Source organism: Podarcis erhardii (genome assembly GCF_964252035.2).
Source record: "Podarcis erhardii genome assembly, chromosome: 1".
NCBI classification, from domain to species: Eukaryota; Metazoa; Chordata; class Lepidosauria; order Squamata; family Lacertidae; genus Podarcis; species Podarcis erhardii.
In genome coordinates, this window is record NC_138497.1 from 1717119 (window position 1) to 1729720 (window position 12602).

The window sequence follows — 12602 nt, forward strand, 5'->3', positions numbered from 1 at the left end:
ATTGGAGCAGTGACTTTCACAAGCTAATTACACGTGTGAAGAAGTAGTCATTTTTCCTGCTGGTCCGTTTCCACTGGGTGGCCCTGAGAGAAAGAGGGAAGCGTTCTCCCCATGTACTACCGGCGTGCTTTATGTAATCCTTAAATCCTTTCAGTTGTCTCAGCTAAGCAGCCCACAAATGCTTCAACCAGGGAACTTGGGCTCCAACTTCCTATGGTCGTTCTGTCTGCCTTTTTCTGACTATGGCTCCTTCCCTCCGTCTTTCAAACCACCCTGTGGCACGGCCCGTGCACTGCCCTTGGACCTCTGCAGAATCACCAGGGAGTTGCCCTTTGGCTCCCAAGCAGGAAGAGTGTGTCCCGCAGCCCCTTTGAACAGACTCCCTCCTCCTTTGAGCAAGCCCTGGTGGAGGAGCTCTTAGTGAGGGTCTTCCTCAGGAACCGGAAGGGCAGATCTTTCCCCTTTGCTGGTCAAACAGGATACGCAAGAGACAGTCATCTCTGGAACCACTCAGGCTCCACATGGGACGCAAGTCCAAGTCTGAAGAGTGTCTGTGGTCAGACAGGTTTCCTATCTTCCCATCAACAGCCCAGTCAAGATGCCTCTGCCTGCTCTCATGGGCCATTGAGCTTATTGGGTGCTTAACATGAGCTTAACATGAGTCCACAGTATGATCCCGCACCAAAAAACAACAGCCAGCTAATGCTATTCTAGGCTGCATCAACAGAAGTATAGCGTCTAGATCAAGGAAAGAAATAGTTCCACTCTGTTGTGCCTCGGTCAGACCACACCTGCATCCAGTTCCAGGTGCCACCATTTAATTTTTAATTTTTTAAAATAATATTTATTAAAGTTTTAAATGTTACAAAAAGAGAAATAGATAATTCCAAGTTAAACAAAAAATTAACAACACATCACAATAAAGAAAGAAGAGAATAGAAAAAAAGAAAAAACATTATAAAAAACAGAAAAACAGAAAAATAGAAACAATTAAAAAACACAACGAACCTTCCCATAACTTATCTTTCATTTACTTGTTTCCTTGACCTCCTTGCACCTCCCTTTTTTTGTATTCTAGTTCGATTTGCTATTTCAGCAAATCCTTTCCATCTTTCCCAATTTTTATCCTATAATTTATCTTAATATAATGTAACTTTACCTTTCCTCCTTTCATCCATTAACAATCTATTTTTACTTAATCCTTTATAATATTTCCACTAAAGCCACATAACTTCATTCCAGCCTCCTTCTAACATTCCTTAATTTTACAATGTTTCTGTAAATAAACTTTAAATTTCTTCCCATCTTCTTCCACCGACTCTTCTCCCTGGTCTCGGATTCTGCCAGTCATTTCCGCCAGTTCCATGAAGTCCATCACCCGGGTGCCACCATTTAAGAAGGATGTTACAAGCTAGAACTTGTGCAAAGGAGGGCAACCGAGATGATCAGGGGTCTGGAAACCAAGCCTTATGAGGAACGGTCGAAGGAGCTGGGGATGCTTAGTCTGGAAAAGAGGAGATTGAGGGGAGATGATACAGCGACTTTCAAATATCTCAAGGGCTGCCACAGGGAAGAGAGAGAGCAAGATTGGTTTTTTTCTGCTTTGGAGAGTAGCCTTTCGAACCAGAGTAGACTAGAACCAGTGGCTTCAAGTTACAAGAAAGGAGATTCCGACAAATCATCAGGAAGAAATTTCTGACAGTAAGAGCTGTCTGACAGTGGAGGTTGTGGACTCTCCTTCCTTGGAGGTTTTTTAAGCAGAGGTTGGATGGCCATCTGCCAGGGATGCTTGAGTTGAGATTCCTGCATTGCGGGGGGTTGGGCTAGATAACCCTTGGGCCTCTTCCAACTCTACCATTCTATGATTCTATACTAAGACCCCTAGAACCTTTTCACATGTGCTACTGGTAAGCCAGGTGTACCTAGTCTTATATTTGTTCACCTGGTTCTTTCTGTCTATGTGCAGCACCTTACATTTGTTGTTGTTTAGTTGTTTAGTCATGTCCGCCTCTTCGTGACCCCCTGGACCAGAGCACACCAGGCCCTCCTGTCTTCCATTGCCTCCCGCAGTTTGGTCAGACTCATGCTGGTAGCTTCGAGAACACTGTCCCACCATCTTGTCTTCTGTCATCCCCTTCTCCTTGTGCCCTCCATCTTTCCCAACATCAGGGCCTTTCCCAGGGAGTCTTCTCTTCTCATGAGGTGGCCAAAGTCTTGGAGCCTCAGCTTCACGATCTGTCCTTCCAGTGACCACTCAGGGCTGATTTCCTTCAGAATGGATACGTTTGATCTTCTTGCAGTCCATGGGACTCTCAAGAGTCTCCTCCAGCACCAGAATTCAAAAGCATCAATTCTTTGGCGATCAGCCTTCTTTATGGTCCAGCTCTCACTTCCATACATCACTACTGGGAAAACCTTACATTTACCCCTATTGAAATTAATTTTGTTAGTTTGGGCTCAGTTTTCCAATCTGTTAAAGGCATCTTGAATCCAGATTTTGTCTTCTGCAGCATTCACTGTCATGAAGGGAATAAAACTAAAATCATGAGGAAATAGTACCAGGGTCATGACGAGGATGCACAGGGCTCCACGTCAGACCATGGCACATCTCCTGTGGGGCTACCTGGTGGGGGTGTGCAGCTGGTGGGTGGGGTGGGGAGCATCCATGCTCCTGTTGTGGTACAATGTGAGTGGTGACAGGATCCTGGCTAAGGACCCTTTTGGTTTGACTCAGCGGCCCACAGGCACCTGTAGTCTCTGAGGCGGCTGAAAGCTCCTTCTGCTGGGGACCAAATCCCTTTAAAGCCCACGCTGCCTAGTGGCCTGGCAAGCCCCAGCTTTTGGAAAGCCCCTTCAGCCTGAAGGCACAATGCTATTTTGAGGAGAGCTGCTGTGGTGCTTCTATCCTCTCTGTGGCAACGGATGTGGGCGAGGCTAAAATAACCTCCTCCTCTTTGTGGTGGTGGAGGCGGCTAAGGTAGGGATTGATAAGATCAGCGCAACCTTTCAGCTTCCTGTCCACGTGTGGCCAGTGGAAAGTTCCTGGTGCTCATTGCTCAAGGAGAGAGGGAAGTGCTCCCCACCCGTGGCTGCCTGCTGAGCCCACCCCAGGGGACTCACTTGGCTTGATGCCTCCCAGGGGGGCTTTTCTTGTTGTGAAGGCCGAACAGAATGGCTGTGGGCACAGTTGCAGGGGTTCGGGCTAGTGGAAGAGATCCCACTTCCCTCTCCTGGGGTTCAGTGAGCATGTGCAGAGTGTGAGGGTGCATGCATCCCTTTTGTCTTTCCCGACCTGCTGCACAGATACGACCAGTGAATGCAGAATGCATGAGGGGCAGCTGTTGCTGTTTGTTAAAAGGCATAACTTCGTTGTTTCTTTCCAGATTACAATCCCCCGTGGCAAGAATGGGTTTGGGTTCACCATCTGCTGTGACTCGCCTGTCCGTGTGCAGGCAGTGGACTCGGGTAAGGAGAGCAGAGGTGCCTGGATGGTGGATTAGTTCGCTTTGCAAAGGGGCTGGGCTCTGGGCTCCAGCTTCTCCTTTAAAAATAATAATAATAATAATATTTATTCAAATTTTAAAGATTACAAAGAGAAAATTAGAAAAGACAAAAAAAGGAAAATAAAAAATACAAAAAATACAATACAAAAATACAAACAATTTGAAAAAAGGAAAAAAAGAGAAAAAAGAAGAAAAAAAACAGCTCAAACTTTTACATAACTTTCTTTCCTTTGCTTATTTCCTTGACCTCCTCACACCTCCCTTTTTTGTATTCTTGTTCAATTAGATATTTCAGCAAATCCTTTCTAGCTTTGTTTTTATCCTAATAATTTATCTTAATATACTGTAATTTTACATTCTCGTCTTTCTCCAATTAAAAAATCAATTTTTACCTAATCCTTTATATCATTTCTGCTAAAACCACATTACTTCATTCCAACATCCTTCTAACATTCCTTAATTTTGCAATGTTTCTGTAAATAAACTTTAAATTTTTTCCATTCTTCTTCCACCAACTCTTCACCTTGGTCTCGGATTCTGCCAGTCATTTCCGCCAGTTCCATATAGTCTATCACTTTCATCTGCCATTCTTCCCGGGTGGGCAAATCTTGTGTCTTCCAATACTTTGCGATGAGTATTCTTGCTGCTGCTGTTGTTGTTGGGCTCCGGTTTCTCCTGCCTCTTGGCACTCTCCTCCTGGTCTAGGGAGTGGCATGCTGGCCGTGCGCTACACAACACAGGTCCCCTTTCTCCCGCCACTCATGGCTCCAGACTTCTGACTTCAGCATTATTTAGGCTCTGGAAGCTGGCAGGGTCTGCTTCTTTTGGACTAACACAGAAACGTGCACCGCTTTCCCTGTTTTCCTTCCTGTCTAGGAATGCTAGGGATTCTCCTAACTCCTATGTTTGAGTAGTTCTGTTTGGCTTCCAAACTGCTAGGTACTCATCCAGCCAAGTTTGCTTTGGTGGGAAAGGCCATGAAACCAGTTTGCCTGTGGTGCAGACATGCCATGTTTCTCCCACCCACCACCCACCCTTTGCAGGTGGCCCAGCAGAGAAGGCTGGCTTGCAGCAACTGGACACCATCCTCCAACTCAATGAGCAACCTGTCGAGCGCTGGAAGTGCGTGGAGCTGGCCCACGAGATCCGGTGACTATGACACACGTGTGGAGAGGGAACTGCAGGGGCGGAACCAGGATCCCTGGGTCCCTCGGGGTTGTGTGCATGGGTGGAGAGTGAGGGGTCTCTCTGCCTGTGTATGAGTATAGAAGGGCTGCTTCTGGGAAACACCCAGACATTGGCAAAGGCCTGACGTGTAGGAGATGTGCAGATGTTGCAAACACTTTATGGTCGTCATGGGGCCAGCAGAGAGAAGACCTCCCTCGCAACATCTTGAGAATGGGTCTGTCTGTGGCCCTTTCCATCTTGACCTTTCTTCCCACATTTTCCATTACTGAGACCTTTGGAAGAGCCTCTGCATGCTGCTCCCTTCTCTACACCTTGCCAGTATCTGAGGTGCTTTTTGGGAGGGTTGCCAGGAGGAGCCTCCTCCCTGGGGAGCCTCCTCAGAACCCTTCATCTATCAGCAGGCAAAGCCTTCCTTGTTTTGGAGAAGGCTCTGGCCTGATGATTTCCAAGCAAGGGTGGGAGAGACAGGGCAGAAAAGGGGGGGGGGACACCAAGAACGAATCTGTGTCAATGCCAATCCTATTTCTTACAGGAACTGCTCCCGCGAGATCATCGTGCTGGTCTGGCGCATAGTCCCTCGGGTCAGACCCGGCCCAGAAGGCGTCATCCGCCGCTCGTCCTGCAAATCGACGTACGACTTGCAGTCACCGCCCAACAAGCGAGAGAAGAACAGTGCATTGCGCTCCCAACACCTCGATCATCGCCAGAGCTGCCACATCGTCTATGGTGGGAACGAGGGCCTGGCGCTCAACGGCTGGGAGCGCTACACAGAGCTTGGGAAGGTCTCCCAGCAGCACACCATGCCCTCCCCTTCCCGAACACCCTCAACGAGCGGGGGCGACAAGAACTACATCATCCTGGCGCCGCTCAATCCAGGAGGCCAGGTATGGAAGCAGGGGTTGGCTACTGGTCAGGTGGCTCATCTCGCCTCTTCTCTGGTCTGAAATCCTCCACTTGCACACTCTCCTCTCAGAAGAAGTGCAATTGGCCGGCCAGAGTCTCCCAGATTGTCATTGTTTTCATGTGGGATTAAGTCACATCCTGAGAAATTGGGAGTTCTTGCGAAACAAACAGGCTTGCTCCCTTTGCGATAAGCAAAATGGTAAGAATGTGTTCTTGGGAGGGTGGGATGTAATAATACAGGCATGGCGAAACTTGGCCCTCCAGACGTTTTGGGACTACAATTCCCATCATCCCTAGCTAACAGGACTAGGGGTCAGGGATGATGGGAATTGTAGTCCCAAAATGTCTGGAGGGCCAAGTTTGGCCATGCCTGGCCTAATAGAATATTGTCTCCCCACAAACAAATCAGGATGAAACCTCATTAAGCAGGTTGCCTGGAAGGGAACCCCCTTTCACTGCCAGAAGTGAAAATACCAGGCCTTCGTCCACAGAAGCCGCTCATGAGATGATTAAAACTGGTCCTGCAGGGGACAACAGGCTGTGGGTGGCTGGATGCTCCAGAAGAAGAATGCCTGCATGCAGAGAACTGTATGTCAGCCTGGAGGTCAGACTGCAGCGTAGCTCTTTCCCTGGCACATTTGCTCTCTGTGTAAAAGGAATTCCTTTTATAGCAAAGAGAAGTTGATGTGTTGAGTCCGCCCTGCAGGCTGAAATGCAGTAGTTCAGGTGCTGTCTTTCCAGAGGATGCTGCTGGGCCCTTGGCCCTCCATCCCATCATAGGTCTCTGCTGCTGCTCCCCTCCAATAACCTTGGTTGGGTCTGAGTTGCCCACCTGAGCATGCTGACTGTGCATGGACTACCTAGAATAGTTCTTCCTGGGTAGTGACATCTTGTCCCAAACAGTGCTGACCTATATTTCAAAAAGAGAAAGGCTGAGATCTCAAGATGCTACATACTGCATCCAGCATTAGAATTGCAGGGTCTTCCCAAGCCCAACAGTGTCTTCTGAGAGCAGGGAGGGGGAGGTAACTCCGGCTCTCCTGTCTTGTGTCTTCCAGGTGCTGAGGCCCATCTACCCGGAAGGCAAGGCCCCTGGAGGTGAGTGAGTGAGAAGGGGCTCTAGCTCCATCCTTGCCTGTGTCTCAGGTTTTGCTCATTTCTGTCTTGGAGGTCTTGCTTTTCTTGAGGCAGCAGAATATTAAGTGAGGCCAGGAGCAGTGAAGGCAAATCTTAGGGAGCCTCTTTTTACTACCTTTTGTGCTCCTTTTCTTGTGTTTAGAGCACAGAGCAATGGAGAGGAGTTCTAGAGAAGCTGGGAGCCGCAGCTGGCAGCCTGTTAGCTGGTTGGACTCCCGGAGTCCCCAGAGGTTTGCCTTCTCGCAAACTGCATCTCATTACTTCTTGGGAGTTATGTGCATCCCAGCCTTCTGCAAAAGAGGTTGCAGGGGCGGGGAGGTGCCCCAATTTTGTTATTGTGGCAGCCTTGAGATCAGAGGGCCTGGCTCCAGGGAGGTCCCCAGGGAGCTTCGTGGCAGAGCAGGGATCCAGAGCCTCCATCCATGCAGTCCATTAAAGCAACTCACTCCTGGGAATGCAGGGTGGGGGGAGGTGGAATTGCAAAGGGCTGCATGCGAGGAAAGGACCTTGGGCTGGGCCAGGCCAAAGAGTGGGGGCTCTATATAGGGTTTCTGAGCCAGGAAGTCCCTGCTTCAGATCTCGTGTCACCCACTGACTCACTCCCCCCATGGCCACTTACCCACATCGTCACTACAGAGAGGGTGATAATGCCAACCTGCCTTGCAGGGCTCTTGTAAAAACGGCTGTGCTTTTTTGCCTGCCACTGTTTGAGAGATACCCACTGAGCATTACTGCCCCCTCCTAGAGTCTCAGAGCCCTTTCCCCATCTCTGCAGCAAAGAGTGGCGGCTTCCAAGCCATTACCAGTGAACATGACTTGGTACAGACCATTGTTTATCTGAGAGCAAACAAGTGCTTTCCCAACAGCTCATGGAATGGTCCAGTTTGTTTACTTTGGAGCGGCCCTATCTGCTTCCCCATCTGCATCCAGGAGTGTTTGGGTTCAGGGGGACAAGGGAGGTCAGGGAGGCTGCTGCGCTGGTGCCAAGGCAGGCTCTTGAATGTTTGCCTTTCCCAGGGCAGCATCAGAGCAGCTACGAGGGGCCTGCTGTGTGTGGAAAGACAGCTGAGGGCAAGGTGCCTTGCCAGCAACACTGGCATATTCCCCCAGGTGTGGCCCTGAGCACCCCAAGACTGAAGAGGCTCCACATTGGCCACCCAGCAATGGCAATATCCTTAGCCCAAATCATCACAGTCAACACTTGTGAAAGTGGGAGCGATGAAAGCAGGTGGAGAAAGGGCTTTGGGGGCCACTCTGCTCAGGATAACGCCAGCCTGGGAACCGAGAGGCCCTGGTGGAAACGGTACCAGCTGAGCTGCGGTGTTGTTTTCCAAGTCCTCTGCAGCAGGAGCAGCCACGTAGGAAATTTGCCAAAGTGACTGGCCAACAATGAGCCGGATTGACTCACCGTTTCCGCGAGTCTCCGTTTCCTACTGACTCTTGGAAAGCGTCACGCCCTGAGCAGGCACAGGGGACGGATGGAGAGAAATAAACACAGAAGAAGCAATTCCTTGATGTTTCCGGGGAGGCCAAGCCAGTTAGAAGTGGGGAGCGGGGTGTGCGTAAGGTTTAGTCTGGGCACTTTGCTCTTGGAAAGGGTCAGTGGCATCTGCCCTCCCCTCCCCTCTGCCTCCTGCTTGCCCATCAGAGGGGGAGCTGCCCTGTGTTCCTTGCAGGGGCTTCTGTTCTTCTGGCCAGACCTGATGGTGGCCGCAGCCCAAAACACACTCAATTCACTATAGGCTGCGGAGGAAGCTCCCTTGAGCATCGTGGGGTTTACTTTTGAGTGAACCTGCATCAGGTTGGGCTGTACGTCTTTTAATCCTTCCCCTGCCGTGTTTAAGGTGATTACAAACTGCAAAATGGGGAGAGGATTTTTCTTGTGCTGGTGGACTTGAGCTCCTGCTCACTACTTTCTGCAGTGTTTTAGGGTTGGGCTGGACATGGAGAGTTCTGTGAAGGGACCCCCTGGCCTCTTTTCCTCTTACAAAACCAAGCTGATGGGGGAGTGAGGTGTAGAAGGGGCATCCGGACCGTGGCAGAGGCCCTGCTCCTTGGCTCTCTCCCATCCCCTGGCAGGGCTCTTAATGCCTTTCCCCAGACCAGGGGAAGTGAAGAGGCTGGCGTGTACTTAAGGGGACTGTGTTTCCTGATGAATCTTGACGGTTGAGTCAGGCTCCTGACAGATGCTGGGAATTGGACAGGAGGCTCATCCACACTTCCACTTGTCCTGTGCCTAGAAAGTACAGGGCTGGGCAGTTTTCCACTTGGCCTGGGCTTTCTAGGCACAAAACCCAGCAGTTTCCCCTTTGCCTGCTCTTTTCCCAGGGAAATTCCGCTCTTTAGCACTGAATCAGAGCAAGAGGAGAAAACCCGAATTGCCATTTGCGCTGACTGATTGCTAAAGAGCAGGTTTCCTGACCGGGTGGGGTGGGGTGGGGGAGCAACAGGACAAGAGGAAGTGGGAATAACCCCAGAGTGGCAATGGCCCACTTGGCCGTTCTGATCTGCAGAACTGGCACTGCTACAGGTGCCTCATAATACTCGCTCCACAGTTGTAAGAAATCAGTGTGCAGCACCTACACTTCGGAACTCCCTGCTTATTGACATCACGCAGGGCCTTTGCTGTATGCCTTCCGGTGCTTCCTTAAAACATTTTTGCTTAGACAAGCCTACCCAAAGATCCAGAAAGTTTATCTATGTCTTGATCTCTTTTTAGTGCACTATTGGTTTTAACGATCTTTTGAATATTTTTAATTCTTTATTGCTAATTTAATAGTTTTTTAAAAAAAATGTTTTGTGGTTTATTTGGATGCCTTTAATAGAGGATTAGACAAATCCATGGGGAATAAGGCTGTCCTTATAAGTTGCTGGAAACGTCTGGGGGGAGGCAGCTGCTGTTTCGTTCAGGTCCAGCTTCCTTGTGGGCTTCTGGCCTTTGGGGCACCTGGTTGGCCACTGTGAGAACAGGGTTCTGGACTAGAGGGGGCCCCTTTGGCCTGATCCAGCTTCAGGCCTCTTCTTGTGTTCTTGCAAGGTTTTTACTTCAGTCAAGCAGTAAAGGTAAAATGGTAAAGGACCCCTAGACGGTTAAGTACACTCAAAGGTGCCTATGGGGTTGCAGCACTCATCTCGCTTTTAGGCCGAGGGAGCTGGCGTTTGTCCACAGACAGCTTTCTAGGTCATGTGGCCAGCATGACTGAACCGCTTCTGGCTCAATGGAACACCGTGACGGAAACCAGAGCACACAGAAACGTCGTTTACCTTCTCTCCACAGCGGTCCCTTATTTATCTACTTGCACTGGTGTGCTTTCGAACTGCTAGGTTGGCAGTATATAATGCTGTTACACGAATTAATTAGTGTGGTCTTAGTACAGCTCTCTGACAGGGCTGTGACCACAGCAGTCCTCCAGCAGAGGGAACAATAAGCTGCCCCCTCTCCCCCTTTCCTCTAGGCAATCCATACAGAAGCGGGTCCCAGGGCAAGAAGTCCCGGCTCATGAAGACGGTGCAGACCATGAAAAGCCACAGTGGCAGCCGCCCCCAGAACTGCACCCTTGTGAGACCCGGCATCCCACACTCCAGCTACGGCACCTACGTGACGCTGGCCCCCAAAGTGCTGGTCTTCCCCATCTTTGTGCAGGTAAGTCTCGGGCGATGGGGGAGGGAAACCCTTTCTGCTGGATGGGCACTTCCTCCTGTCCCTGCTGTTCTTGCTTCAGTACTACCACCTCAGTAAAACAGTTATCTGTGTGCTGCCTCCCACAAAGTGCTATCGGCCAAAGTACTAAAGCCAGGGTGTGGGGTGTGGAAGGAGAAGAGGGACTTACATTGTTGTGGGGAGAGAGGTGTAAGGAAGACCCAAGGAGGAGGCTCAGAGCCCTGCTGCAGCTGCTGGGCCAGAGCCACGGGCTGCCCAAGCTAGCATCCCTCTTCCGAAAGAGGAAGCTCCCAGCCAGGGCTCAAAAGCAACATTGCTTTGTTGTCAATTTGTTTCCTCTTCTCCTTTGAGGCAGCCCTGGGAACATTGTTCTAGGGGGCAACTATAAATTTAGCAAGTAAGTAAATGCTGCTCCTCCCCAAGCCACTGTGGCATCACTGCTTCTTCATATGGAGGCTCCATCTAGTCACCCTGACTCATAGCCATCGATAAGGTTGGGATTAGCCCCAGCCAATATGGCCACTGGGCAGGGACGATGGGAGTTGTGGTCCACAGCATCTGGAAGGCACCATCTTGGTGGCCCTTGGGTAAGGGTCTTTGATAATGCGGGAGAACCAGCTTTAAGCAACTGTGGGGGAATAGGGAGGTGGGAGGTTTGTATTTTTAAAAAACAAACAAACCTGGGGACCAGTAACTTAAAAGTTGAGTTAGAATGCGGCCGGTGTGGACCTGCTGTGAGGACATTAAAAAAAAAAAGCCCTGACTGAATGATTCAGAGTGAGCCTTCATGGCTGTGGAGTGGAGCATCCTTTTGTGTGGACCTCTTACTCCGCCAGAGTCCTGCAGCATTTCCCTAGGAAGGGTCCAAGGGTGCCAGTCTGGGCCAGAATCCTGTTCTTGCAGTGGCCAACCAGAAGCTCACAAGCAGGGCCTGAGAGTGGCAGCACTCCCAGCAAGCAGCATTTGGAGGTGCCCTTGCCTCTGACCATGGAGGCAAAACATAGCCAGTGTGGCAAGTGGCCATTGGGAGCCATACCCTCCATGCACTTGTCTTAGCCTCTTGCCTCCCAACCCCCACCCCAAACCTTGATGTGGCCATAGCTATGGGCAGAAATGGCCAGCGTGGCTGCATCTGTGCACCTTGGCAAGGGAGGATCTTCCCTGTGCCCAGCCTCACTCTGAGATGTTCAGGGGCTTTGAGGAGAGGAGCTGGGAGAGAAGAGCATTGGTGGCCATTGGTGGCTGGCAGCTGTGGGCCTCTCGCCTCTCCTCTCTTGTGCCCTCCACACTCACACCCCTCTCACAGCAAGCATCTCCTGCCTCCCACATGCCTCTTCCATACTCCCCCTGATCGCTTTCAGTCACTGTTGTGGCTGCTGCAGCTCAACAGTGATAACCACACACAGGGGCAGAGTGTGAGAGATCTTTTTATAGTTCCTGTGTGTGATGTAGGTGTTGGGGTTGCAAGGAGCCATCACACACTCATACACAACCCGGCCCGCCCACACCGAGCCCTCAAAGGCATCTTGTTTTCCCTCTGCTGGACTTTCCACCTGCAAGATCCGGTTTGTTATCAGGGGCTTCCCAGCCTCTCTGCAAAGAGGAGGTTGGTGGGGCTCTCAGGGGGCTGGCGTTGTTCTTCACACCCAAGTCCCAAGTGTGCCTCCCTCCTTCTCTTTCTCTTCTTCTTCCTCCTCCTCCTCCTCCTCTTCCTTTCAGCCTCTGGACCTTTGCAATCCAGCCCGGACACTGCTGCTGTCAGAAGAGCTTCTCCTTCACGAGACACGGAACAGACCGACCAAGGTGAGGCTCTGGGCACTTGTTGGTGCTGGTGAATTGTGTGAGGCGGTGTCTGCTTGCTGATGGCAAAGGAAGCCAAGGCCCCCTCTTGCCTCCTCTGCTGTCATGAAGATGGGGCAAAGTGGGGAATCTGCCGGGGCAAATGTGTCCCCACTCCTTTGGCAGCAGAAGCACTGAAATGGGGCTTAAGAGGTCTGACACGTCTTTGGGCTGAGGTGGCTGGATCTCCTCAGGTAGCCCCCCAAGAAGTGCTGGTTCCCCAAGGCCAGAGGCGGGAGGAGCTTCCTGCTCCTGCCTCAGCCTCTTCCCTGGTCCTGCTGCTGTGCTTTGCACCAGCCCAGGGGACATCTCCAGCCATCACTTCAGCTCCAGCATTCTTTGGTGGGCTCATCAATTTCTGTGTGCTGCTG

General features: G+C 50.8%; 1 protein-coding gene across 4 annotated transcripts in view; it reads left to right on the top strand.

Annotated features, from left to right (window-relative positions):
* RGS3 (regulator of G protein signaling 3) overlaps positions 1-12602 on the top strand; it is a 74328-nt gene that overhangs the window by 26409 nt on the left and 35317 nt on the right. For all 4 annotated transcript variants that reach the window (XM_081875798.1, XM_081875797.1, XM_081875796.1 and 1 more), the window contains 6 exons: positions 3384-3465; positions 4547-4652; positions 5224-5575; positions 6653-6692; positions 10187-10374; positions 12112-12195. In XM_081875798.1, the coding sequence (XP_081731924.1) occupies positions 3384-3465; positions 4547-4652; positions 5224-5575; positions 6653-6692; positions 10187-10374; positions 12112-12195 (852 nt within the window). The remainder of the gene's footprint in view (positions 1-3383; positions 3466-4546; positions 4653-5223; positions 5576-6652; positions 6693-10186; positions 10375-12111; positions 12196-12602) is intronic.